General features: G+C 36.7%; 1 protein-coding gene across 12 annotated transcripts in view; it reads right to left on the bottom strand.

The window, feature by feature from the left end:
- Positions 1 to 26,958, bottom strand: part of RPGR (retinitis pigmentosa GTPase regulator) — a 63,751-nt gene that overhangs the window by 8,544 nt on the left and 28,249 nt on the right. For 10 of the 12 annotated variants that reach the window (XM_049835348.1, XM_049835357.1, XM_049835350.1 and 7 more), the window contains 7 exons: positions 22,728 to 22,883; positions 22,060 to 22,184; positions 20,724 to 20,906; positions 19,628 to 19,793; positions 18,210 to 18,316; positions 16,311 to 16,376; positions 9,814 to 15,275 (listed from right to left, as the gene is read on the bottom strand). In XM_049835348.1, coding sequence (XP_049691305.1) covers positions 12,669 to 15,275; positions 16,311 to 16,376; positions 18,210 to 18,316; positions 19,628 to 19,793; positions 20,724 to 20,906; positions 22,060 to 22,184; positions 22,728 to 22,883 — 3,410 coding nt within the window. In that variant the 3' untranslated portion in view covers positions 9,814 to 12,668. Of the gene's footprint in view, positions 1 to 9,813; positions 15,276 to 16,310; positions 16,377 to 18,209; positions 18,317 to 19,627; positions 19,794 to 20,723; positions 20,907 to 22,059; positions 22,185 to 22,727; positions 22,884 to 26,958 lie in introns of those variants that run through there. The other 2 variants (XM_049835359.1, XM_049835347.1) reach the window with 2 other exon arrangements.

Below are 26,958 nucleotides of genomic sequence, written 5' to 3'. Positions count from 1 at the left end.
GTAGACTTGAATGGTACCACCGCGATATTTAATATAGAAGCGTTTAGAGATAATGTATGCACAGGATTTTGTCCCTGTAAATAATGTAAAAACCCTCCACTGGATAAAATACTGACACTCAGTCTTCCAGAGGAGTATCAGATTGACATGGACTTAGACATCTGTGACAAAGCCAGAATTTTCTATTTTTGATTCCTTCAAAGTTAAGATGGTCTTCACAGACGTTTAGCATAGTTATGGCCTATGGAAGGGATTCAACCTAGCCATTTCACACTGGAGGAAATTTAAGCTTAGTAGGGCATGTATGCCCTATATGTAACATGCATCTACAAAACACAGCAAAATGTGTAACTACAGCTAAATGTAAAAGAAGAGTTTAAACTACTGAAAATGTTTATCCCACTTTCTAAGCATATATAAGTAGCTCTGCTGATATGGAGATACTGGTCAAGCAGTTAACAACAAAAATACCTATGTTCCATATAGTGTGGGCAATAGAAGTAGTTAGGATTTGAGTTCTGAAGGAGGAACTTCTCCTAATTACATATTAAAGAGTCATGACATATTCACATGAAAATCAGTTCCAGAGTCAAACTGATAAGAAAAAAGCTCTTCTTCCAGTCCTCACCTTTTCAATTACATAATCCAGTCTCAGAAATGACCTATACTTCTAGCCTCATCTCTAGGCACACTTGATCTCTAGCTTTCTATTCACTGACAACTGTTTTCCTCATATAAATATTCAAAACATAATTTAAGAAATGCAAAGCTTATTTCCTTTCAAAACAGTTCCTCCTGCACAGATAATAAGGTGTCTAGTGAGGAACAGCACTCTAATTCTCATTAAGCTGACAGCTAAATCTACGGAAAGTAACCAAGAAAACAAGAACTTGCTGTTTATAAATACGTCCTAGAAGCACAGACTAGTGCTAAATTTAAAAAAAAATAGGAAGAACACTTTTTTTTTTTTTTGTAAATTTGGTGAAAATCTCATCAGAACTAAATGCTCAAAATGCCTAGGAAAATTGTCATAGAATAACATTAAAAAAGACCTTTTTTCTGCTTCTTTATAGAGCCGACATTGAGCAGTGGGACTTAGAATAGCATTATTCTAAGAATAAACCAACATTTTAACAAAGTACAAAATTACTGTCAGCATTCTAGAATTTGCCTATCATGTGGTAAGCAGAATCAGGTGGACACATATTTAGTACACGTGAATAAAAAGTCAGAGCACAATCAGTGTGATTACCATCCATATCAACATAGTTACAGCATTTCAGAAACCATACACCAAGGTCCTACAGTAGTCTTATGGAACTTGCAGGACTTACGTGCAACTCCTATGCCTACAAAATTCACGGCTCTTTTACAGCTGGATAATGGCTGAACTTCTACTGTACTGCTCTACAGGTTCTGCTTACATTAAACTTACGTATCAAGTTTGGATTCTATCATAAAGACAACATTTCCTGTTAGCCTAAATGAAGATATCTAAATGCAGGAGTCTACAAAGGAGATAGAATCTAAGCTGCTGTTGTAGTTATCAGAGATCTTTGGTGGAATTCCTTTGATAAGCACCACTTAGACATCCTAGGAATCTGAGACATCCTTACATGGGGTTTATAGAGACCTGCATCATTCTGGACCCCAACTCACAGCCAGGTAGGATACCCCACAACACCTAAAATCACACTAGATGTGTTTGTTTAGGCAATTGAGCCATGCTCCTTGTCAAAAAAAATTGGAGCTGAGAGACACTCATTTTACCCCAAAGAAGACACCTCCTGTTGTTAAACTGAACAGCTTCCCGGACTGACCACGTTTCCAATTGCCCTATTTGCAGCTTACCACAGGTGGCTCTGGCTGTCACCTTATCTGTTCAACTTCTAAAATAACCTGTTTTGAATAATAACTCTTATAGCACAGTTTTATTACTGTCACTTCTGCTTGCCCACTTATAGACATGTTTTGGAGAGTTTTTACCAATGGTAGTAAAGGAGAGATGAGAATGTCATAACTACAGATACTCTTTTTAGTTTAAAAGATGACTCGTCTGGCCATTACAAATAATCTCTGAAGAATTTGAGGCTACTAATTAAAGCAAATGTATATATGTATATATGTAGTATACATATATTACATATTATGCGATGTTATATGTATATATTATATATAAGTATAATCTCTGCATTATTCTCTTTCATCATGCTTTAGGAGGTTTAGTTTCTTATTCCATTTAAATTCCTTATTCATAGAAAGCTAACACTGTAAGAATAACTTCAATAGTTTCACCTCTAAAACTGAGACACAGAGAAGCTGGCTTGGCCAAGGTCACACACAGAAAGTCAAAAGTAGTAAAGAACATACAAGTAAAATATGTGAAACGTTTTTCATTTAAGCCTGAGGTTCCAGTTTGTTCAAGGACAAAAAAGTGGTCGGTTCTATGAAACAACCTTAAACATTTTGTACCTGTAGTATAATAAATCAGTACAGTGGAACATCAGTCTTGAAAAGATGACCTCGCAGACTTAACAGACTGCACAGATTTTGTATAACTGTTTTGTTTGCTTAATTTTCTGCATGCGTTTTACACTGCTTTTCCTGTAAACCTAGACCTTCATAACAAGACATTCTTAAGGATAAATTTGCTAAGGATAAAAAAGCTTTAGGGGATGAATGACCATACTCGCTTACAGATTTGGCAAAAGTATTGCCTCAGTGGGTATAACTGTCTTCTGCTAAAATGGCTGCAGCTGGCTTTTCTTTGGGTAGATTAATACAGAATAAAGACATTTCTTTTCCAAATGCTCTATAAAAATGTGGTCTTACGTCTACAGGAGAGAGGGGAAAAAAGTTTCACTCTGTTCCATACGATTGTCTCACCTGGTGTCATGCTCTGGCTGAAAGACAGTCTTACTGAAGACTGGAGACATGTCTCATGGGAGACCTTGCTAAAATGACAGCTGTGGGCTAAGTTTCTCTATATTGCCATAACTATTTCATTGTGGATCCCTCCTGCATACTTTATGGAAACTGAGCTCTGGCAGATGGGCTGTTCATAATTAGCATTTCAGAAGGGAAGGTTTATGGTATCTTTCCAAGCCTCCTCAAGGAGTCAAAATATTTTATGTTTGCCACCACTATTTTATGTTTCTAGGGAAGAAAATCTCAAAACCACTGATGAGACAAATTTAGTTCTTTTTAAAAATCTGGTGAAAACTCAGTGATGAAGAGAAATCTGTAATTACTATGTCTACCACTTGGAAATGGAGAGTTCTGGGAAGCTCTGGTTTACAGAAAAGATATTTCTGTTTCTAGTTGTCCTGGAAACTTAAAAATCCACAGAGAAGATTACTAAAGAGAGCTGAGAAAGAGGTAGTTAGCTACATGCTTCTTCCTTGGTGTTTTCTGCCAAGCAGCCATAAACCAGCAATTGCTTAGCAGAGTTTTTAATCATTTAAGGAACAGATTTCTCCCATTAACTGCGCAGCCCATTACCTTTAGATGCCCAAAAGCATGCCATGGCTCTCTTACATGCCTATACAACAACTGAATGGAATACGTACCTAGCAACAGTTTCAATATGAAGTAGAAGACTTTTAGTAGATGGATATCAGGTCTAAAGAGGTTGGTCAATGGGCATAATGCTGTCATATGGGACTCATTAATGCTCCCTTTGTAGAGCACTGGTAAAGACAACTACAAAATACATTTCTATGGACCATCCTTCTTTTTTGATGCAGGACTGAAAAGGAATAGGTAGAGGAATCATATCCTCCACTAGATATCATTTTTCTCTCCAAAATATGACTGCACATCAATGTTACTCCTGACTTGTCCATGCTGGGAAAATGCACTGTGTTAACATTTTACTAAAACAGCATTTAAAGTAAAAACGTTAACCATGATCTTACATGCAGATGAGAGGAAAAATAAAAATAGATCTGTTTACCCTTTGTGGGTTGGAGATATATGGATGGGTAGGCATGTAACATTTTGTTGATATTGACCTTGTCATGACGTCAAGTTATCTGATGTGAAGTAACTAGAAATACTTTCTGAGCTAAGATACGTACCTTGTAGCTTCTTACTTAGCAGTTACAGTGAAAGCTAACATCTTAAAACCCACACAGTGCCAGCCATTTGTCATCAGGAATTTGAACTGGGCTTTCATTCTGTAGCTATTAATATAGAAAAGCTATTAGCTCAGCTACTCTAAACCTTAGAGAAGTATCTTTCACTTCAGTGATTACTAAAGAAAGAGCTGTCCAGTTTGATGACTGACAAAATTCAAAGACGTAAGTACTCAAATGAGAGTACTCAAATGAGAGATTTAACAGCTTATTCTTTCAATTACAATCAGTAAGGCAGCCAACAAACAAACTAGGCTTTCCTTACACATTGTCATGGAGAGAAACAGAAGAGCTCAGCTGAATACGCTTTAAAAGAATTTTCAGTAAAAAGCCGAGCCTGTCTCCATAACTTGTCTAAAAGCTAACACCTAGGCTTCCACTAGGTTATATTGGTTTCCTAATTGTTCAGTTCTATGTCAAGAGCACTTGACATGGATTACCTGATACAACAGTCCCTCAGTGCTTCTGTCACATAAGTATCCTGGAATACTCATGCAACGCTGAACTCATAATTTCAGGCACACTTGCGGACAGTGAAACAACTGGAAATCATTTTTACATCAGGCATGAGTTTTCCATTGCTACTTGTCAAGCAAAAATTGAACTTTACAGATAGTTATGCCTTCTTTGAAACATTTTCTTCCATCATATTTACAAGTAGTAGATGCCCACATAGTGATACACTGATTAGCCTGAATACGTGATGACTAATTACCACAACAGTACTTGTGATACTTCAATTGCATCCCCCAACACAATGGTGTCACTCTGAGAAAAATGGAATAAAATAGTGACTACATAGCTGTAAATAACGTTGTTAGAAACTGACTGAGCAGACTCATTTTTCATTGTTGTTTTCCCAAGTCTTTTTCTGCCAATACTTTGCTACGCAATATATTCAAAGCCAAACACAAGAACCTACAAGTTTCCACAGATCTGTGCACTTTTGTCACAGGCTGGCAGTGCATACACTTTGCATTAAGAGAATTAATCTGATTACATTTATTAATCGAGACTTCAGGTATCATTCTGAGATACTACACTGACATTTATTACATAGTAATAGACAGTCCTTTTTTTGATGGCATTAGCTTAAAGGTTATTTCAGTTGGCTTTGGTGTCATTATTCTGGGGCTTGCCAGCTTGCTGCTGTAGGTGTACCTGGAGAAAGATACATCTCTGCATTCTTGTTTCAGTAAAGACAACTACTTAACAATGTATAAAATTTTAATGTAAAACTACATTCTAGAAAAGACAGGTTTCATACTTTCAGGTTTGTTCTAGATTTTTCCTATTCACTCCAAAACCAATTTAAATAGTTATCAAAAGGATTCTTTTTCTCCAGCAATTCAGAACAAATTTTTATTATTTATTCCCCAAGATAAATCAACATCTGAAATAGCTCAGATGTACTACACCTTTCATGTACAAAACTGTTATCTTCTCAGAAAGGATCTGCACATGGGTCAGGGCAATCCCAAGCATAAATACCGGCCGGGAGATGAGTGGATTGAGAGCAGCCCTGCAGGGAAGGACTTGAGGGTGATGGTTGATGAGAAGCTCAACACACCCAGCAATGTACACTCACAGCCCAGAAACCCAACCGTATCCTGGGCTGCATCAAAAGAAGCGTGACCAGCAGGTCGAGGGAGGTGAATCTCCCCCTCAACTCAGCTCTCGTGAGACCCCACCTGGAATACTGCATTCAGCTCTGGGGTGCCCAACATAAGAAGGACATGGACCTGTTGGAGCGAGTCCAGAGGAGGGCCACGAAGATGATCAGAGGGCTGGAGCACCTCTCCTATGAGGACAGGCTGAGAGAGTTGGGGTTGTTCAGCCTGCAGAACAGAAGGCTCGGGGGAGATCTCATAGCAGCCTTCCAGTACCTAAAGGGGGCCTACAAGAAAGCTGGAGAGGGACTTTTTACAAGGGCATGTAGTGATAGGACGAGGGGTAATGGCTTTAAACTGAAAGAGGGTAGATTTAGATTAGATGTAAGGAAGAAGTTCTTCACTGTGAGGGTGGTGAGGCACTGGAACACGTTGCCCAGAGAAGTTGTGGCTGCCCCATCCCTGGCAGTGTTCAGGGCCAGGTTGGATGGGGCTTGGAGCAACCTGGTCTAGTGGAAGGTGTCCTTGCCCCTGGTAGGGGGGTTGGACCTAGGTGATCTTTAATGTCCCTTCCAATCCAAACCATTCTATGATTCTAAGTTTGCTTTATTTGGAGAACAAATAAATAATATCAATTTCCAGGGTGAAAAGGAAAAAAAACCCACACACCTATAGAACCATAAAGAATTTTTAAGGTGTTTTGTGAAGAATCATAAAACAAGTTGGAGACTGTTTAGATCAAGTATTATCTCTTATGCGCTATTTTATATAGTAACATGAATACCCTTTAATATTCAGTCACTTGGAAATAGCATACCAAAATAGCTCCTGGGTACTTAAGGAAAACACATGAAATATAATGAGCAACTCCAAATCAGAATATGTTGATATTATCTCAAAAACTTAGTGTGTCTCTGGAAGATATTATGCTGCATAAAATTAATTCTTAATGCTAACAGGCACAGAGAAAAACTAACTTGGGAATATTAGCCCACACTTGGATACAGTTTGTACATTTTTTCCGAATACTTATAGAAAATTTTTAGTGTCTGGAGCTTGTCATGCAGCTCCCACGTATTTGCAAACGAATGAGGACAGTCACTACTTGCTGCTTTTATTGTGCCACATAGCTTACAGTACAGCATGTCTCTCCAATATCCTGTGCTTTTCGTTGAAATACTGCCTTAATCATGCTGATTATTATTCAGTGCTTAGATAAAAATATGAGCAAAGGCAAATTTTCACCAATAACACCACAGCATGCAGCAAGGTTCTCCCAGATTCTCTGTTCTCCATATATTCCTGAAAGGGATGCCCCACGAGTCACTCCTAAAATCTCCACGGCCTGCAAAACTGGGTGTCTCAGGGGAGATCCTTCATTTCAAAATACTCTGATGTGAAAGCGACAATTTCTGTACAACCATCAATAATCTTTAAACCCATTCTCATCTGGTATGGGTAGATTTTTCAAGGCACACCCAGCTTAGTAACACAAGTCCCACCAGCTTCCCCATGCAATTGTTCTCCACGACATGCTGGCACTTGTGAAAGTTCTACCCCAGCTATTGGAAAACCGGCTTTAAAGCACAGCTTAACTTCTTTCTGTACTCTCAGTACAGGACACATTCAGGTTTGCCTTGTTCTTTTTCTCCTCAGAGATGACAATGAAGTGCCTAGTAAAAGAGATTAAATTTTGCAGTGGTTCTGCTGCTGTGTTTCTAATTATGAGAGTCATTTTGTGCCTTGGCTAGATGCTGGACAGAATGAAAGTAAGTATTTTAAACTTCCTGTAAGAAAACCAGCCTCTGCCAGGCTGCCTCACAATCCCAAACTCCTATTAGATTGGTCATTACTGTTGACTTTCCAGCTGAACTGCACAGCACAGGCTCTTGTATGATCATTGATACAAAGGGGAAATATTACTCTTCAGTACTACTGTGATCAATATCCTTACAGGTACAGGTGCAGATAAAGGCTTTGTTTAATATAAAATTCTGCCTAGAGCTACCTTTGTTTAGCTCTCTCTCACAGTCTCAATGTGAAATCACAAATACTTCACACAAACCACAAATGCAACTCTGATTGAAAGATGGGGTACTCATGACAAATTATAAAGCTCTAAACCTGTAACACTGAACCTGGGACATTCCAGCAGACTGCCCTGCAACCCACCTTGGACAGAAAGAGAGTCATGTCTGATTTTTCAATGCTGGGGCATTTATGAAAGCCAGAATGGTAAATATCTTTACACTTGACATTTCAAGGCCCTGATAATAAATATTTTCATAACAAAGTATGGGGTTTTGAGATAACGGTATTAATATTTGTTTAAATCATTATAGCATGAGGTTGCCAAGCAAAGAAGCAATGGGCACCATCACAAATCCTTAAAAAGGACAGCGATTAAGTGTACTTGCTTTTTCTTTTGGCAATAGAAAGATAAAGCCTCTGTAGCTCGCAGCAGTGCAATTTTCTGATGCCAAAGCTATCTCTCCAAAATCCTTTCAATATGCAAAAGCTAACCTCTCCTCTCTCCATTAAAACATATGCAAAAGTGTATGAAAATATTACAACTCGGTGAGTGACTTCAGATCACAGACACACTCAGAACTTCACTGAGGACAAAACTATAGGTTTGCTATTTGTGCAAGCAAAATACTTGCTCAGTTGCTCACAGAATGCCACAGTACTAAACACTGTTGTTTACTTGAATTGCAATTTAAAAAATAGTTAAGAATTTGCCCTTTTACATTTACTTTGCCCTTTTTTTTGTCTTTTTACAGATCTGACAACATTCTTTTGTCTGAAAATCCTGTTATTTCTGAGCTTGATTCTACTTCCCATAATACTCATTATAAAATTAAAGACAACACACGGAAGTTCAGGTGCATTCACAGTTCATAAATCCAGCCTATATGCACAAAGAAAAAAATCAGATTGCATTAAAAAAGATGCTCTGCATTTAATTACTCTCATTCGTTTTAGAGTATTTAACAAGACTTTTACTAAATGGCTAGATTCACACCACAAATTCAATTAATAAAAATAAAAGACTGTTTGCTATTCTGAGAGATAAGATCTAGAAAGGTAGTGTCATCTTTGGAGAAAGTAAGCTAAAATTTACCTTAAAACATGGCTAAAGCTAAGAAAAGCTACGGAAAAAAACTAAAAGCAATGGAAACAAAAACTGAATGTCCTTTTCTGCATGATTCCTAAAGGCCCCATTCTAAAGAATAACCACGTACCTATCCAGAGAAGACACCAGGACAAAAAATAGTGAATGAAACCCAGACATTTTCTGTAGTTTGGAGAAAGACATTTTTGTTATTCAGCATCAATTGTGCAAAGAGAATTATTATCTCAATAAACAGTTTGATATTTTCAGATATATTGGAAAAATTTACATGCTGAAATTTTGTACGCATGAGAGAGGAGTTGTGCTACAGCACATTTAAAAGTAATCTAGAGCACCCTCATCTCTCACGGGAGCTGTGTGGCAAGAGCAGACTTGCACTCCACCCCCCGAAAATGGGGTATGTGCTTGTAATTCGTGCCTGCTACAAAAGGCACTATGTGCATGTGTAATTCTGAGAACATGTATGTGAGACTGTGCAGGGAAATTAAAAGTTCTAAGAAGAGCTGCAGAAGGGTGCTGAGAAATTCGCAGATGCTTATTAACATTTTATGGGTGTCTGGTGTTGCTACCTGCTGTATTGCCACTCTTGATCTTGAATGTGTAGTTGGTTGATTGCTAGTTAACTGTTATTAATAAATCAATAAACCATTTTGATCTTGATTTGATTTAAACCACATAGCTGAACAGTTTTTTCACATGACAATCATGACGGAATAAATAGTGAAAGGGGAATAAATGTTCTTTTTTCTAATACAAGAATACAGAGACATCAAATGAAGGTACCAAAAGACAGATTCAAGACAAAAAAAAGGAGTTACTTCTTCAAACAACGTGTAAAGTAATCTAAGAATTGTTTGCCAAAACATGTACTGGATGCTACATGGGCTAAAAACCGATTGAAAGAAATTCATGGAAAAAAAATGGCTATTAAATAGAATAGATACTTCTGCTGAACCACAAATTATTGAATATACTGAATGTATTCAGTATACTGAATGATTACACAGGAGAAGTAATGCTACATGTTTGCTCTCTTCTTGTATGTTTTGCCAGGCAGTCACCAGTAGTCACTGCTAGTAAAAAGATATTGGACTAGATAGACGTTTGGTCTGAGCAGTTGTCTATTGTTTTCTCTCTCTATTGCAGGATTTTTTTCTCTACTAAAAACTAGTTCAGGAGTACTTCTCCCATGTTGCTTAAGCACCGCACATAAATCTTTTTGTATCGCATAATAAATACCAAGGACATACTGAATTTCCACAAAACCGCAAGTACCAAACTTTATAAACCAGTATGAGTCAAACTAAATAAAATTCCACTCGTTACGCTAATGGAGTTCCAAAGTCCCCCCAAAGCCCAGAAACGTTGGCACAGTGCACAATTTATGTAACGATTCTGTGGAAAACCCTTAGAAGTGCTGGAGTAATGCTCTGCTTTTCCCCTACCACAGGAATGATCCACAAAACAATAAAAAAATCAGTTCTCAATTCCATGAATTTTCATCCAGACAAAACAACAAAGAGGAGATGCCCGTAACTTGGCTTCCTTTACTCTCCTGGGAAGCTTTATGCTATCAGTGCATGTTAAGGGCGCAACAACAAATGGTCCCCATTTGCCTAAGGATTTAGATTAAAAGCTACAGCCAAACAGTAAATGAAGAGCCATTTTGTGTGGAATTGGAAATCACTTGCTTCAAAGTGCTCTCACTTCCCCCCCCTCCCCCAGCAAATATTTTTCACAAGAAATAACAGATTATTTTCAGAGCACAGTTTTCTTCCAAAGCTGAATTTTAGAATCGCAAATAAGTAGATGTCATATCCAAGAAACGCGTTTTTAGGCCTATAAAAATACTTTTCAACATTACTCTAAATTTAATCACAGTAACATCTTAATCTTTCCTTAGAAAGATAAAATAATGCAGCTTAGCTCCACTTAGTTTCAAAAGTAAATGTTTTCACAGCAGTTCAATGATAATGCAGCACTTCTGCGAAATAACTAAGGACTGTGTTGTTAAAGTGAGCTGTTTTCTTGGGAAGCGCATTTAACTGTTAAAATATTCCACTCTATCAGAATATGAGGATACTTACCCTTTTCCAAAGACTTACATATGCTGATGTCAAGATGATGTATTCCAGAAAATCCCAAAGCTTGAAACGAATTTCACATGGACAAAATACAGCCACTGAACTAACTTTTTGTTATAGTTAAGCATGGCATGTGGCTGAAAGTGATCTTAACTTCAAATGTGGTATATGGAAGGGGTGACTGAGGTAGGAAGGATCAAACTGGACTAGAATCTACTGGCAAACTATTAATCTACTACAGCCTTTTGAAAAAAAAAAAATTCTGGAGACATTGTGTCAAAGATAGTTTAATGCCAGTATCTTACAAAACAACATTAAAAATGTTTCATAATCTCAACATCAGTATTGATTCCATTAACATTTATATTGAATGACATTTACTCATTTTGATTCCTTTTTTCTGCTGTCCTTATTTTCAAATGGGATTTAAATAACTATTTTTCTAGACAATGTCAATACTGAGATCTGCTTACAAAAATTTCTCAGACACCCATTAGCATAGTAGCTAAGTAATAAAGCTGTATGACGAGTCCCCATCCCTTCTTTTGCCAGTTTGACCACTAACATGTGAAACAGTAATGCAATATCTTACAAAAATAATTTGCAAGATTTGTTTGTGTATTTTAAGGAAACTCCAGAACATTGTCCTCTTTTTGGAGACCACAGATGTGATTTTTAGGAGGGAAAAACACAAATCTTATCCAGTGAGGAGAAGCTTAGGCTCTGATCCTGAAAACATAATATACACTTCACACTGCAACAAAATATTTTCCCCTCCTTGAGAACCTTAGAATATAGATGACTAATGTAATGTAGTCTTTTGTAGGCAGATACAGAATCTTTTGTGTATTGCACAGTATTAACAAGTAAATAATGTTTTACAGGTGTATATTTTCAAATTCTTGATTATATCTAATCACAAAATGTGATAGTAAAAAATTATCCCTAAACAGATGCATTCTGACTCAAATGTATTCTAGGCCAGATTCTGAGACTTGTGTTTGTCTTTTTGCTCATAATCGTGTGCTGACACCAAAATAAGAAGTCAACCTTAAGGCCTTTGAAAAAGCCCAGGCCACCATTTACCCAGGCCTGCACTTCCATTTACCTCCCACCTACCGACCCATGTAAATTTGGCAACTTGTCCTTTCTTTAATTTAGACTGAGTACTCAAACATTTTACCAATATATAAACAGAAGAAAAGTGGGGGGAATGAATATGGAGTGATACCAAAATTTAAAATAAGTATCTTTGATGATTTACTGACACTGCTTTCATATAAGGCACATTAACAAGTAAGCTATCCTGCAACTAAAATTGATGTATTACCTTAAGAAATCTGATTCAAAGGCAAAGAAGATTACACTGTTACAATGTATAATTCATGTTGTCAGCATGACATTATAATTTAATTAAGAGGCAAACACATTTTGCCTCCTCTGCAATTATTTTTTTAAATCTGTCATACATGATAAAGATGATTGTGTAAATGACTGTATCAACAATTTATATGATTTCTCTCACAAAAGCTTCCCAAAACTAAACATTTTCTTCAGTCTTTTTCAATAAATTGGCACTTCAAGTATATGCATAATAATATATTTTGACCACATTGAAAAAAAATTTTAAGTAATAAAAATCAATCTGCCATAGTTCCAAAGTTTCCTGAATAGGCTTAAAATGCATCACCAGTAGTCTATGCTACTTTAGTGTTAAATAATGAGGTAGCACATTGTTCCAAAATTGTTCTGAATTATGTAAACCATTTGCTACATGCTGTTTAGACTTCATTTTTTGTTTAGAGCTGTTTGGTAAAGCAGTACTTCCCGTCTTCTCTGACTTCCTGGTTTTGCTTTTCTTTTGTGGAAGCTTATTACTATAATTTTTTGGTTTTCCTTTTGCTTTTTCCGCTTCCTCTCCTTCTTCCTCCTCTCCCTCATTCTCTTCTTCCTCCTCTCCCACATCCCCTTCCTTCTCTTCTGCTTCTTCTCCCTCTCCCTCTTCTTTTTCTTCTTCTCCTTCTTCCCCTTCTTCCTCCTCCCCTCCCTCTTCCCCTTTTTCTTCTCCTTCTTCCCCTTCTTCCTCTTCCCCTCCATCTTCCTCTTCTCCCTCTTCTTCCTCTTCCTCTTTTCCCTCCTCAACCTCTTCCTCCTCTTCCTCTTTTTCCTCCTCAACCTCTTCCTCCTCTTCCTCTTTTCCCCCCTCTCCCTCTTCTTCCTCTTTTTCCTCCTCTCCCTCTTCTTCTTCTGCTCCGTCTTTTTCCTCCTCTCCCTCTTCTTCTTCCGCTCCATCTTCTCCATCTTCAACTCCCTCTTCCCCCTCTTCCTCTCCCTCTTCTCCCCCATCTTCTTCAACTCCCTCTTCCCCCTCTTCTCCCCCATCTTCTTCAACTCCCTCTTCCCCCTCTTCCTCTCCCTCTTCTCCCCCATCTTCTTCAACTCCCTCTTCACCCTCTTCTTCTTCCTCCCCTACTCCCTCATCTTCATCTTCTTCTTCCCCTTCCTCTTCTTCATTTTCCCATCCCTCTTCTTCAATGTCCCACTCTTCTTCCTTCTTTTCATCTTCTTCCCCCTCCTCCCCTTCTGCTTCTGCCTCTGCTCCTTCCTCTTCCTCCTCATCTTCTCTTTCATCTTCCACTTCATCCTCCCCCTCTTCTCCTTCCACTCCATCTTCCCCCACGTCCTTAGTCCTCCTATTTGCATCTTCCTCTTCCTGTTCTTCTTTGGGTACCTCTTCTTCCCTCCCTGCCAATGATTCTTCTAACTCCTCTTCTTCACCCTCTTTGTCTTTTTCATTCTCACTTTCTTTTTTTTCTTCATTTTCCTTTTCATCTTCTCCTTCCTCTTCATCTTCTCCTTCCTCTTCTGCCACTACCTCTTTTTCTTCCTCCTCCTCTCTACCTTCACCTCCTTCCTCACTTTCACCTCTTCCCTCACTTTTAACCTGTTCCTCCTTTTCTTTTTCAGTGTCTTCCTCTTTTGCATGCTCCTCCTCCTCCATATCCTTCTTTTCTCCCTCACTCAGCGTTTCTTCTTCCTCCATCAACCTGCCTTCCTCATCTCCTTGCTCTTTGCTGTCTTCCTGATTAATCTCTTCTGCACCCTCATTCTCACTGTCTCTTTCAGCCTGTGATTCCTCTTTTTCATTTTCCTCATTATCTTTTTCCTCCTCATTATCTTTTTCCTCTTCATCTCCTTCTACTGAAACTTCACCTCTATCTTTTTTAACCTCACTCTCTTCTTCCTCCCCTAGTTCACCTTCACTGTCAACGGTTTCATCTAGTTTTTCTTTTTCATTTTCACCGTTTTCACTGCCTTCACTCTCCTGCTCTTTATTAGATTCCTCCTCATTCTTAATTTCTAACTGCCTGTCTTCATCAGATTTAGCTTCGGAGTTTGTTTCTTCCTCATTCAGGCTTTTTCTATCAGTCTTTTCTACATATTCTTTCTCATTGTTTGTAGCTTGCATCTCCTCAATCTCACTGTCTTCTTTTCCTAAGTCCAACTCTTGCACTTTTTCTACTGTTTTCATTGCCTTCTGGACCTCTCTGCCTTCATAGTAGTCCTCATTTTTTTCCCTACTCTTAAGTGTGTATTTTGCAATATCATTACTACTTTCTTCAGTTGAAGATGATGACATACTTACAGCTATTTGTTTCAAAAATTGATCCTTTTTTTTAAACTGCCTCTGCTCTTCACTACTTTCTTCTCCTCTAATGCATATTCTTTCACACTTATCAGATTTTTCAACAACAGCCTTCGTTTTGTTTTGACTTTCTATTGCTTCTTGACTTCCTTGCTTTTTAACAGGATTGTATTTTTGTACAATTAATGAATCAGTCTGGGGCCAATCCCCGGATGCAGAAGGAAGTACATCTATTTTAAGGGATTGCTTAGATTTATCAGCTTTTGACTTTTTATTGGAAGAATTTGTTTTTTCACTCAGAATTTGTTTTTCAGTGGGAAGATTAAAAGTTACATCCTCTCTGACAAATTCAGGATTTTCCACATATTCTTTTTCCCTTTTCGCTAATCTGCCTTTGTCCCTAGTAATCTGTTGGACACCACTTTTCAAAGTACTAACACTTTGTGCATGCTCAGATTTACCTTTCATTTTATTTTTTTTGGCCACAGGCTTCCCTACAAAGGCACTACTTTTTTCTAAATCTTGTCTCGATGACTCTGAAAGTGACGACTGCTTTTGTAAAGAGCCAGAGTCTAATTTTGAGGCCTCCTTCATGAAATCAGAATCCTTGTTTTTCAGCCCACCCTTACCATCTCTTTTCAGTTTCACATTTTTATTGTTCTTCTATTCCACATGAGAAGCAGAAAATTAAAAAGAAAGAAGGAAAGCATTAAGGACAAATGACAGCAAAAGGAAAAGGTTACAAAAACTGCTGAATAAGAAGAGAAACAATTTGTGTGAGAGGACTAAAACATAGCATAAAAGGTAGAGTATTTCACATGAAATGAATTTACATGTGCACACATTAGAAGAATGTAACATTCTGTTGATGGTAAATGTACTACTATGCCTTTTCACTATCCAAGCACTCAAAGTGAATGCAGTAAGAACTGTGCAGCCAGTATCATGTCCCATAAGCTAGAGCACATGCAATGCATGAGGCTGTGTGAACAAAAGGAAAGAACTACAGTTTTCTTACACCTTCCTCCACCTTTCCCCTTAGGAAATCTTCTGATGCACTCACTGTTATGGCCTTTCTAATAAGTTTGAAAACCTATTGTCTTTCTGCTTTAAATTTTACACTTACTAACAAATTCTGCAGAAAAATTTTTTAAATATAAAATAAAATTATCATGAAATATACCAAAATGCTGAAATGCTGGGATCACTTTAGGAGTGAAACAGAAATATAATACAGAAGCATTTTAACTTTATAATTAAAACCAGTATTATTGCTCCTTTAAATATACTCTATGGTGATTACCTGTAAATAAAATCTTTACTTACATTGTGTCCCAAAAGTCAATTAAAAATTTTAGTAGCAACAAACCAGCAGAAATGTATGTTGTCAGCTTAAGTTGCAAAGTGTATATGATAGTCTCTTGCTCCTTAAACTGGTGAAGTATTATATACTGTTATCTCAAACTATGCTGGATATGAGGAGTGCTATGTGTCTGAACAAATTCTCCCTGACTGAAGTCAGCTTCTTAGAGTTTTACCTCGTGGATATTCAGAAAATTAGCAAGAGGAAGCCTATAAAGTTTGCCTAGCTTTTTTAAAACTCAAAGCAAAACAAAAAGTACAAGGATAATACAAGAATTATTGATCTTTTAAACATCAGTACAAGTATACATATGTATATATAATTAGTTACAGTACCTTTTGTTTTTGGAGTGGTGATAATTTTAAGGACTGGTCACTGGGATTCAATTTCATTGCATGTGTCTGGAAAAAATAAGATCTCTATTAAAAAAATAAATATAACTATCAGGCATCAAAGCCCAGTTCTACTAAACAGAGCTATTTTATGAACACTTAAATATTATTGCACAGCCAGGCTGAGACAAATCTATATGATCACTCAACTCACCTTTTTCACTTCTGCTCCCTCATTTACTGCTTATAAAGAGACAGAATGGTAACCAGCTTACATGTCAACATCTAAACTGCCTATAGAGACCGAAAGCTACATGCCCTCTCTTACAGCCCACAAGTACATTTTAGATCCACCTTCCAGTCTCCCTGAAGTTGTGGCTACAAATATAACAACTTACTTCCTTATCATCACAACCTTCAACTTAACATCCAGTTTGATACAACAGCCTTGAAAGAACATATTTAAAGAAACATTACATAGCAGAAATTTTCACTGGAATCTAATGCCTTTATCTGTTCCACATAAAGCAAAAAATCCAAAAGGCAAGGCGATGTAGAATACTACAAGGTGGTCAATTAATAATGAGGTTTTGGTCATCCCTACCCATATACTCCAAGTAACCAGATAGCGTTCTCTGCTGCTGTCTGTTACCTGTTTATGGTTTAACCACCATATTCTTTTTCAACACAGTGAGCATGGACAGTTCTGGTTTCTGACTCCCAAGAATTTCTATCATCAATATGATATTAAAAGTTCTTCCCCCTCTTGTCACACTTGTCAATAAGATGTATGTTGCCACAGTTTAGAAAAATTGAAACAACTATGCTGTAACAGATTATTTTCATTTAGATTCAAGAAGAGCAATCATTTTTCTTTGTGTTTTGACAAGTTTGCCTGACAGACTTTTTTCAAATTTACTGTTTCATTCTGATAAATGTTTTAAAATTGATTCACGATGGGTACAAAAACAAAAAATGAGGAAGAAGTCTAGCACATAAAGTGTGCAATATATTATAAATAATGCCTCAGTAAATTAATGAAGGCCACATTGTGCATCATATCTGAAGACAATTTTTTCCTTGCAAATGAAAATAAAGTTTTATAACTGTTAAATAAATGGTATGCACAAACAGATTGTTAAATTACTAAGCACTATTAAGTACAAACAAGTAATAATTCCTGTAAAATGTGCAATCCCTCCAGCATAACTAACAACATATTCTGAGCTGAGTCCACACTGAGCTGCTCTTTTGTTTCCATTCCATTGAAGTTAAAAAAAGACAAAACCCAACACTCTTTCCAGTGCACTGTGTTAAGGCCAGGACATGCCCTATCTGCCGAGAGAACAAAATATTTTGGAAAGGTGTACAAGTGATAAGGTGAACATATTTTTTAAATAAAAGAAATACATAGGAACATGCTTACGGATCACCAAATAATCAAAACGTCTGCATTTTGGTCTTCCCTTCATTATGATCCACCTGTACTAAAAAATCTCGGAATAGGAAAAGACAGCACTCTGCTTCATTTCCTGCAATTCTCTCTCTTGGAAATCATCAAGAAGAGGAAGGTCAGAGATAGAGACCACCATGTGGTATCCAGCATTCTTCTCCTTTCCTTTCTGATATCCAGAGCTAAAGTGTGAGGAGGGGCTGCACTATTGAACGGCCTCAATCTCGTATTACAACATTACTTGGAAAATGAAAACAAACTTCAGCATTGGATAATGATGATATGAAATGCATGGTCATTTAACAGCATGTCAGTACTTCTTGGTGCCACATATGACATTCTGGACTAGCCAGGAATTCTGTACTAGAACTTGAAACACAATTTAGCTGCTTTATTCTTCCCCTGCATAAAAACAGTTGAATCACAGATTCATTAGGGGAATATATTACCATATTTAGGATGTCAGTTGTATCTCCAAGGTTTCTGTCATTACTTTCATTATCAGAATCTTCTTCTGCAGAGCCTTCACCAGGTTTATCTTTTTGATGATTCTTTTCTTCAATGTAAAATAGAGGGAGGTAAACAAATACCATAGGAACAAGGAATATATAGCAAACAGAACACCCCACTCTTGTAAAACAGAGATTATGTCTATTTTACTGACATAGGACTGACACAAAAGACACAGCAGAAACACTTCCAGCTCCTTTTCATCAGTATTAACATTAGAGGTAGCTAAGCCATCTGGTCTCAGTGCACTGTAGATCTCTGACCATTTTTGCAGGCTTTCAAAGCATAAATATTATATGGGAAAAAGATTCTTTTGGATAATCTCTTCAATAATAGTGTACCAATTAAACTAACTTAGCTGCAGTCATATCGCCTACGTTGCACATTATCTGTGTAATGGATGGAGAGACAGTGAGTTTAACTCCAATGCAGCATCATTAAAATGTACCTACATCATTTTCAGGTTCACCTCAAGTTCATCAGGTATATGAGCAGTTTCATATGGCACAAAACCCGAGGTTTTAGGCCTCAGAAGGCAATTCAAATTTCACTGCATTGCTTTCCTGGAACCAGAAATGCTAATGGACATGCTGGCAGCTTTACAAATAATCATCTTAATTCTAACTGAATTAGTTACTTTCAAATTGGATTTGACTGTCCAATAAATCTGAGCTAACTTTTACACAGAAGCACTGCATTCTGCACTCTTCATCATTGCTCTTCCCAGGAAATCACACATGCCTAGGAACCCAGATGAAGTCCAGAACTGCTCTAGAGAATCTGTGCAAAAGTCCAGTGCTGTATCAGCATCATTGTTATCTAGGGTTTTGCATTAGCTAGAATATTGTAAATCCTTATTATCTTAGATAACAGAGAGTGAAGAGTACTTTTGCATTTCCAAGTGAAGAAGAAAGATCCTGTAAGAATTAGTAGACCTCTTTTCTTATCCAAGATCTCTTATAGGCCTTCCTGTGTCTTTAAGATTGTTCCTAATAATTTTTTTTTCTGCAATTCTTTTTCCTTTTTGTGAAAATTGAGAAAGCAGTTACTAATCTTGTAGTATTTTTGTGAAGCCCTATTTCTACAGGCTTGAGGAACCACAGATACAATTTAGAAGTTGTTTTTCTTTCACTCAACCCTCCTCTAAATCTTTAAGCACATTTTCCAAACATGAACAGTGTGAGGCAATTTTTGGTATGCATTTCTCAACTTTCATGTCTGTATGCTGCCAGACCCTCTTGAGGTAAGACTGAAATTAAACCTTCTTTCACATTCAAACTGAGCATTTGTTTATGACTGATGAGAGCCAAACTACATAATTATGGGAAAACAGCAGCAAGATGTGGGGACACTTCACCTTTTTCATGGTCTCTGTCCTTCATAGGTACAGCTTTAGGAAGACTTGTTGCAGAAAACCAGCGTGGGCTAGTGTTGCTAGTCACAGGCAGCGAGGATTTTAAGGAGCTTCCTCCCAGTGGAGGCAGAGTTTGTGCCATTCGAATAAACTGTTCTGGTGACTTTTCCTTTAAAAGATTAAAAAAAATATATATTGAGAGTAATAGTAGAAGAATAAAATGTAAGCAACCTCTCAAGCTTAACAGTGGTATTTTCTTTTAGTTGATGATACAACATTGTAACTTTGTATACAAAGCATAAACACAATTTCTTTAATATTTTAATTATTTATAGTCCTAAAAAGTGGAGAGGTATATAGTGGAATATTTTAGGTCATTTCTACACAATAATCTCAATCAGTCTTAAAATGTAGACAAAGGAGAAAAAGAACTTTGATTTTTATTTAAAATTAAAATACTAGTCTCTCCAATAACACTGAGGCATTTATTCCACAACATCAATATATTTTTACAAGAAAAGTGTGGGTTTGTGGTAGAGTTAGTTTTCAGACAGGTAAGTGAAATGATCCAATTCATTGTGCTGTTCAGGGAAATCACATGTATAGTGGAGATAAAGGAGAAGAAACTACTATTTTAAGTAGCTACAGGATCTTAGGATCATTTTAAGCTGGTTGCAAAACTTTCTCCTGAAACCAGGACAATATTTTACAAATTATCAACTTGTTTAATATATTCAAGGACTCAGAGGGAACAACAAAAAGAGTCAGGTTCTCGCTCTTTTCAAAAAATATTTCTAAGATATTTTAAAAAATGCAAAGGAACAGGCTCTACATATTAGAATTAAAAAAACCCAAAAATACAAAATCAATTTGAGTCTTCTTCATAGAAATAAACAAGTAAAATCTGACCAGTACCTATCTTTTACCTGCATCAACTTTGGAGCCAGGGTAGACATTCATTCTTCTTTTTATACATTAAAATTAAACACGTATTTTAAGGAGATACATTTATCTGCTGGGTACATGCTGTGATTTTAGCTTTAAAAGTGATTTTATTTCCTAAAAGAAGTATGGCAACTCTAAACAGCTCTGAATTTACCCTCTCTCGTCGTCGCATTCGTGCTGATGTTAGTTGTAAGGTGTTTGTTAGTAGTGAGTCTCCACTCATTTTAGAGATAGTAGCAGTCAAATGGCTTTCATATAAATCTTCAAAGAGTACTTCTTCAGATCCTTTAGGTCTTGGAGCAGCAAAAACTAGCATGTGACAACCACCACAAGCAACCTACGGCACCAAAAAAAGGTCTGACTATTTCATTTGCAAGTATCAATACAAGGATACAAGGATCTCATTTTCTCACAATCATCTCTAGGGGCTTAGATTGTAAGAAAAACATACTAAAAGTGAGATTAAATTGCTTCAAATTTAGCTCCTAATGACATTAGCAACACAAAAGTACTTAATTACATTTATTAATGACTAGTGATCTATGTTCACTTCTTCTTACTTAATACAATGTATTTGTAGTGAACAGAACACAAGATAGCTCTATCAAGTTATTGATACAGGAGAAAGCAAAGGTATTTCCACCAGTTTTCGAGGGATTTGAGCTAATTATTTTGATGCAAGTCAAATGTGGGCAACACCGATCGCTTCAGTGATACAAACCTAGAGATTTTACCACAAAATCCACAAAACGTAAAGCAAGTTCTATACCCTCCAACAGACAAAGTATCATTACGTAAAGATCAGAGGTTTCACTTTTAAAAAAGTTTAAAACCCTTACCATTGCTGATAAAACTTCCTTAAACTCTAAATCCAGTAAATAGACAGAAGTGATCAACAGACTTTTGTCCCAAATTTTGCTCAAGATTGAGTCATGTTTGCATTTTATGATGCTGGCAATTCTGTCACATTTATTTCTTAAACACTTCAAGAAGTAGATTAAAACAATGTCCTTAAAAGAAAAGAGTATTTCTACTTTCTCATCCCATTTGGATTCAAAAAAGCAACTCCTCAAATTTTCTTAAGGTTTAAAAATATCCCACTGTACAAATAATCATTAAAATTAAAAAGATGACACTCTGGTGTTTTCAGAACAGATATTGGTTTCCCTCTACTGCCAACAATCTAAGAGCAACAAATATTTAATTTTATAGGCTACCACAGCTCTACAGACCAAAATGCTATAGCACAACACTACTGAATAAAATCCTAAAAAGCAGTCTATAAATGTAGTCCAAGCCAAATACATTCTAAACTAAATGAACAGTGAGGTAAGTAAATATAATTTCCTTTTTCTTTCAATTTGTGTTGCCTACTAATTAAATGTTATAGAAAGAAATAATTCTATAATGAGATTTCAACTCCCATTAATAACGTGTTTCATAAAAAGATAAATATTTTGATGTTTGAGAATCATGAACATAAGTTTTACCAAAAGGACTGTGAACCTCAAGAAATTATAACACAGAGTGGGATCAAACTGATTTGTAAAATTCTCTTCTCCAAGGCCTAACTTGCCATGTCGTCCATCTCCAAAAGTAAACATGAGGCCATTCTCTGCATGTGGAAAAAAAAGGATGCTATTAATAACAAAGATTCAATAAAAAACTAGGACAAAACCATTACAAAGTAACAGGTCACGCAAGTAAGGAATATTTCTCTTCCAAAAGCAAAACCTGAACAATTATTTTTAGACTTTTAACAGATGAATGTGATAAAAAAATATGTATACTTTCAGGCGAAGTACTGAGATAAGAGTTAGTCTAGACAATTTGTAAAAAAAAAAACCCAACCAAAACAACAACAACAAAATAATAAGATTGAAATTGTATAGAAAAACAAAGGCTTCTAAACAAGAATACTTGTTAGCAAGGCATGATTATGAGGTTAAAACTCCCCGGGAGATACCAGGTACAGAGCTATGCATGGCATGGCTGTGAATCAGAAATTCCTAATATCGAATCTGGCTTTCTCACTAGCTTAATTAACCTTTAGATCTAGTAAGTCTGTATATGACTTCTTCTACTGCTCATTTTATAAAAAAGCTTTTACAGTACAATAGTCTCTGGAAATGCATTTCAGAATTTTTCACTTACATACCTGCTATTACAGCAGTATGATTTTCCCCACATGTAATGTTACATATTTTATGCCTCCTCAAGTGTTTCACAGATTTTGGTACTGAAGTTTCAAAAATAAAAGTACCATGTCCCAGCTGCCCATATTGTCCAAGTCCAAAAGTATATACATCTGTCTCTGAAAATGTATAGGCAAAGTTAACAACAAATATGCTGGTAACTATATAGATGTTATAATCGGCTTTTTATTAGCCAAATGGTAGTCAGATGACATCAGCATCAAAAAAGCAATGTTTTATCAATTAAAAAAATGTACCAACTAATGAATTACATTTATCAATTAATAACAAAATGCAACAAAATAAAAAAACAGGAAATGAAGCACTAAAATATATACAGAAAAGAATTTTGAATGGTTCAATATGCCATATATTTTCTAACATAACTGCAAAATAATCCACTGATCACATGTACACAAAACATCAGCAAACAAAAAATTTATGGGACTTTACATACTGCAATTAATTCAAGACCACAATGTTTACATATATGTGCATTTTCAAGTACAATAGTCTCATCTTAATTTCTGGTTACCTGCACGTACACTGTATGAGCCTAAATTTAATAGGCTAGACCTCTTTAAACCAATACTAACTTCTGTGTAAGAGGAGACTGGAACAGTAAAAGAATACGTTTCAGTATTAGTATTCTGTTCAGCTACCAAATCAGGCCTGCATTAAATACAGAGAACACTATAATTGTGTTATCTTGTGACAGAATAATCATCTTTCCACATTTATATTTTGTCTGTTTAATGGACTGTCTGTGCCAGGAAAAAGAATAAGAGCTTCTCCAAAGCAATAAAGATTCTTTGTGTGTCCATCCCTGGCACTCCATCACAACAGGGGAAGACTGTGAAGCTTGGAAATCTTGATGACTTCATGCTTGAAAAGGGAAATTCAAAGACTAAGTTTTTTTGGGGAAAAGGAGAAGTTTTCCTAGAATTTTATTCCCTGCTCCTTTTTCTTCTGCATGTAGGCAACAAAGGAAAAGCTAGAGAAGTACTACGTAAAGTACTTGAAAAACTGTTATGAAAACCTGGGAAAGACTGGGAAGGACAAAAACTATTCTATGTCAAGCAAAAAGAACTGAGACTTGGGAGCAATATATCATTACATCATTGTTGGTGCAGAGCATGCCTGCTCCTACTGCACAGATGCCATCAGGACAAAAATCTCACCACCTTCAAAAGCAAGAGAGGAATGGGCATCCACAGCGGAATGTGTGTAATGACAATAGACATAGAATCTTTGGGCTTTGAGCACTTCTTTGTGTCAAGGAAACAAGGCCACTGGAAGAGCAAAATAAGTTTCAGTGCCACAAAAGTAGTTTATACTGTGCAACCAAATTCTCAGAGCAGCTACAAACTGGAGAAATATTAAAACCAAATTCTGTTACCATTCCCTCAAACTAATCCTTCACTACTGTCAGGGAAAGAGAAAGCAGAGATCAGACCAGATTCCATATTACTACAACAGTACACTTACTAACTTATGTTGAACTTTCCGATTTCAAAGGAACCATGATGAAATACTGTAACACTATGTATGGAAAAGTTCTTTCTAGGAAAGGATTTGCCCTTTCTGCCCCTTTTAAATTGTTCCATATTAAGAAGTCATGAATTCACACCATAAAAAAAAACCAACAATGTTCTCACAGTTTTTCAGATTGTAGATGAAAAATATTGAGTAAAGCTGCTTTTTTAATTTAATGTAATAGTAAAGCTCCCTCTGCTGGAAACTTTAGTGCAAGAAAGCAATACCACCTCAGGATCTTCAAAAAGTAAAACAAGAAGAAATTTTCTGTAATGCCTAGACTTTCTGCATAAGAATCAAGAAACTACACCTGAAAGACAGGAGCTTTCTCTAATTGAACCTAAGTCTCATCTTCATTTTAGTAAATTACTTTCTCAGCATAGCCAATTCCATAAATTCTGTTTAGAAGTACTGCATTTGTCTTAATATTTCTTTAGAAACTGGCAGATCTTGTCATTTTCAAATTATATGGCTTTATGCGATTAACATAATTATTTTGAGTGAAGTTGGAGGTTCTTCACATTATCTTTAATCCTAGCTTGAAACATGCAACGCCTTTTGCATTTGTGTTTAGAGGGAGATGTTCTCAAATGCTAACTTTAAAAGTACAGGAAACTATTTTCTTTCCTCTGTTTCTACTGACAATGAGGAGAACTGGCCCATCCAAAGCCAGGTTGGAGTGCCTTTATAAGAAGAATGATTGCTTCTACTGCCGCTATAGACCACGGGCACCTAACTTTTGCTCCTCCTAAATTTGCTTATTAGTCAATTATCAAGGCACAGGAAGACAAAAACTTTGCACCTTTCTTAAATGATTCACTGGTCTGGTGCAGAAGTGAGGCCAAACCTCAGTATTGATCTCACTTAGCAGAAATGAGGTATTTCCTCCAATCTGTCTTTATAAATACACGGAAAGAGAAGTCTATGGCAAAGCAACCTCACAGACTTAGTGATAAAATGAGAGAGGTGAATTTCATCATTCTGAACTTCAATTTTCAAATTAATTTGCCTACAGCATGAAGCCAAAAGGGGATATAGCCCCATTGTCACCTTCTTCTTACTGTCCTCTGTCCCAGTAAGGATATGATCGGATGAGACAAATAAAACGTACTGCCAGCAAAAGGGCAGATCTCGATCCCCCGTTCTCTGTCTTCAGTCCCCACCTGCACTGTCTCTGCTGTCCACCTGGCTATGTGGTGAGCCAGCTCAGCTGAGTAAGCCAGGTTTTGGGGGGTTTTGCTGATACAGTTTTCTGTGGAATGGTCCAGGCAGCACCAGAGTGGTACAAGGGGAAAGACATACGGCCACAGCAGCACGAGGGAAGCAGCAGTGCCTCCAGTGCATCAGTGAATCACAGGGAAGGCTCAGCCATGTTAACAGCAGCCAGAAGAAACAGAACTCAAGCCCTGTCCTGGCCTCGAGGAAGGAACTGCTGCCTCTACAGCAGCAGCCCATGAGAAGGGCCCTTGAAGGATGAAGAGAAATGGTTTCAGAGCTTGCACAGAACCCAATGGCTTCACTGTTCCAGGTGACCTCCAGCACCTAAGTGCTGGGACTGCTTCTCCTTTACTTCCTAGATTTTCTTTTTTGGAAGAACAGGGATATTTCCCTGTAACTGTGGATCTTCCACCTTTGCAGGCATCTTCTGGAGTACATAACAGTTCTTTAATCTCCATGACCATTGTCACTATTAATAAAATAGTCCTAGGCAAAAGTCTATATAGTTTTCAGATTATTTTTTTTAACACGTGCTATTTGCTGAAAGAACTGAGTGAGCTCCAAGAGTGTTTTAAAGATTGATACATTCCTTGCTATGTATTTAAGGCTATAGACAAAGTTAAAAATCCACGGAAGAAAAACAGAAACAGACAGGTATGCTTATATCTCTCCACATAGATTCATTTTTCTTGAACATTATCATTATTATTATTATTATTACTACTACTACGACTACTACTACTATGACAACTATGCCAATGGGCTATTCACTCTTACAGTAGCTTTATTTTTAAACAGCTTATGCTGAAAAATGTTACTGTAAAAATCAGCTGTCAACACAACACTCAGTTTTACCAGAGCTAGTAATTGGATTTGGGGATTTCAGTATAAATAGTATACAGACTTAAGAATGGTTTGAAAAATCTAGATAATCCTATATGGTTTGAACAGTCAGTTCTGTCATGAAAAGGTAGAGCTTTTTCATCCTTTTCACCCTCTTTCAAAAGGGTATCTTGACTTTCTTTTCTTTTTAAAAGACCTTGAGACAGAAGATGAAAAATCCAACATTTTACATACTAACACACTAATGTGCTGTATTGTTATGTCAAATGATCTATTCTCGAAGGACTGCTTCACTTTTTCCTTTGAAGAGATATCTTTGCCTTCCCTCCTTTCAGAGAATAAAGGAGGTAATATATCCTTTTATAGACAGGATTATTCCCAGAGGATCTGTCATCATCTGAAAAAAACCTGTAAGGTATTAAGGCCACTCCCAGTCTTCTGTTTCTTCTTCTCCAATTTCTAGATTCACAAATTATTATTATTCTACCTTTTAAAAAGCTTTATTGAAAAAGTACGCAAATTGAGATTTCTGCTCTCTCATACTTCTTTTGAAAGTGATGATACAAACAGATTTCATTTTCAGTAGGAAACATTTGC

This window comes from Accipiter gentilis, chromosome 32 (assembly GCF_929443795.1).
Source record: "Accipiter gentilis chromosome 32, bAccGen1.1, whole genome shotgun sequence".
Taxonomy (NCBI): domain Eukaryota; kingdom Metazoa; phylum Chordata; class Aves; order Accipitriformes; family Accipitridae; genus Astur; species Astur gentilis.
The sequence above is the reverse complement of the archived record's forward strand: the minus strand, read 5'-3'. Positions and strand labels throughout refer to the sequence as shown.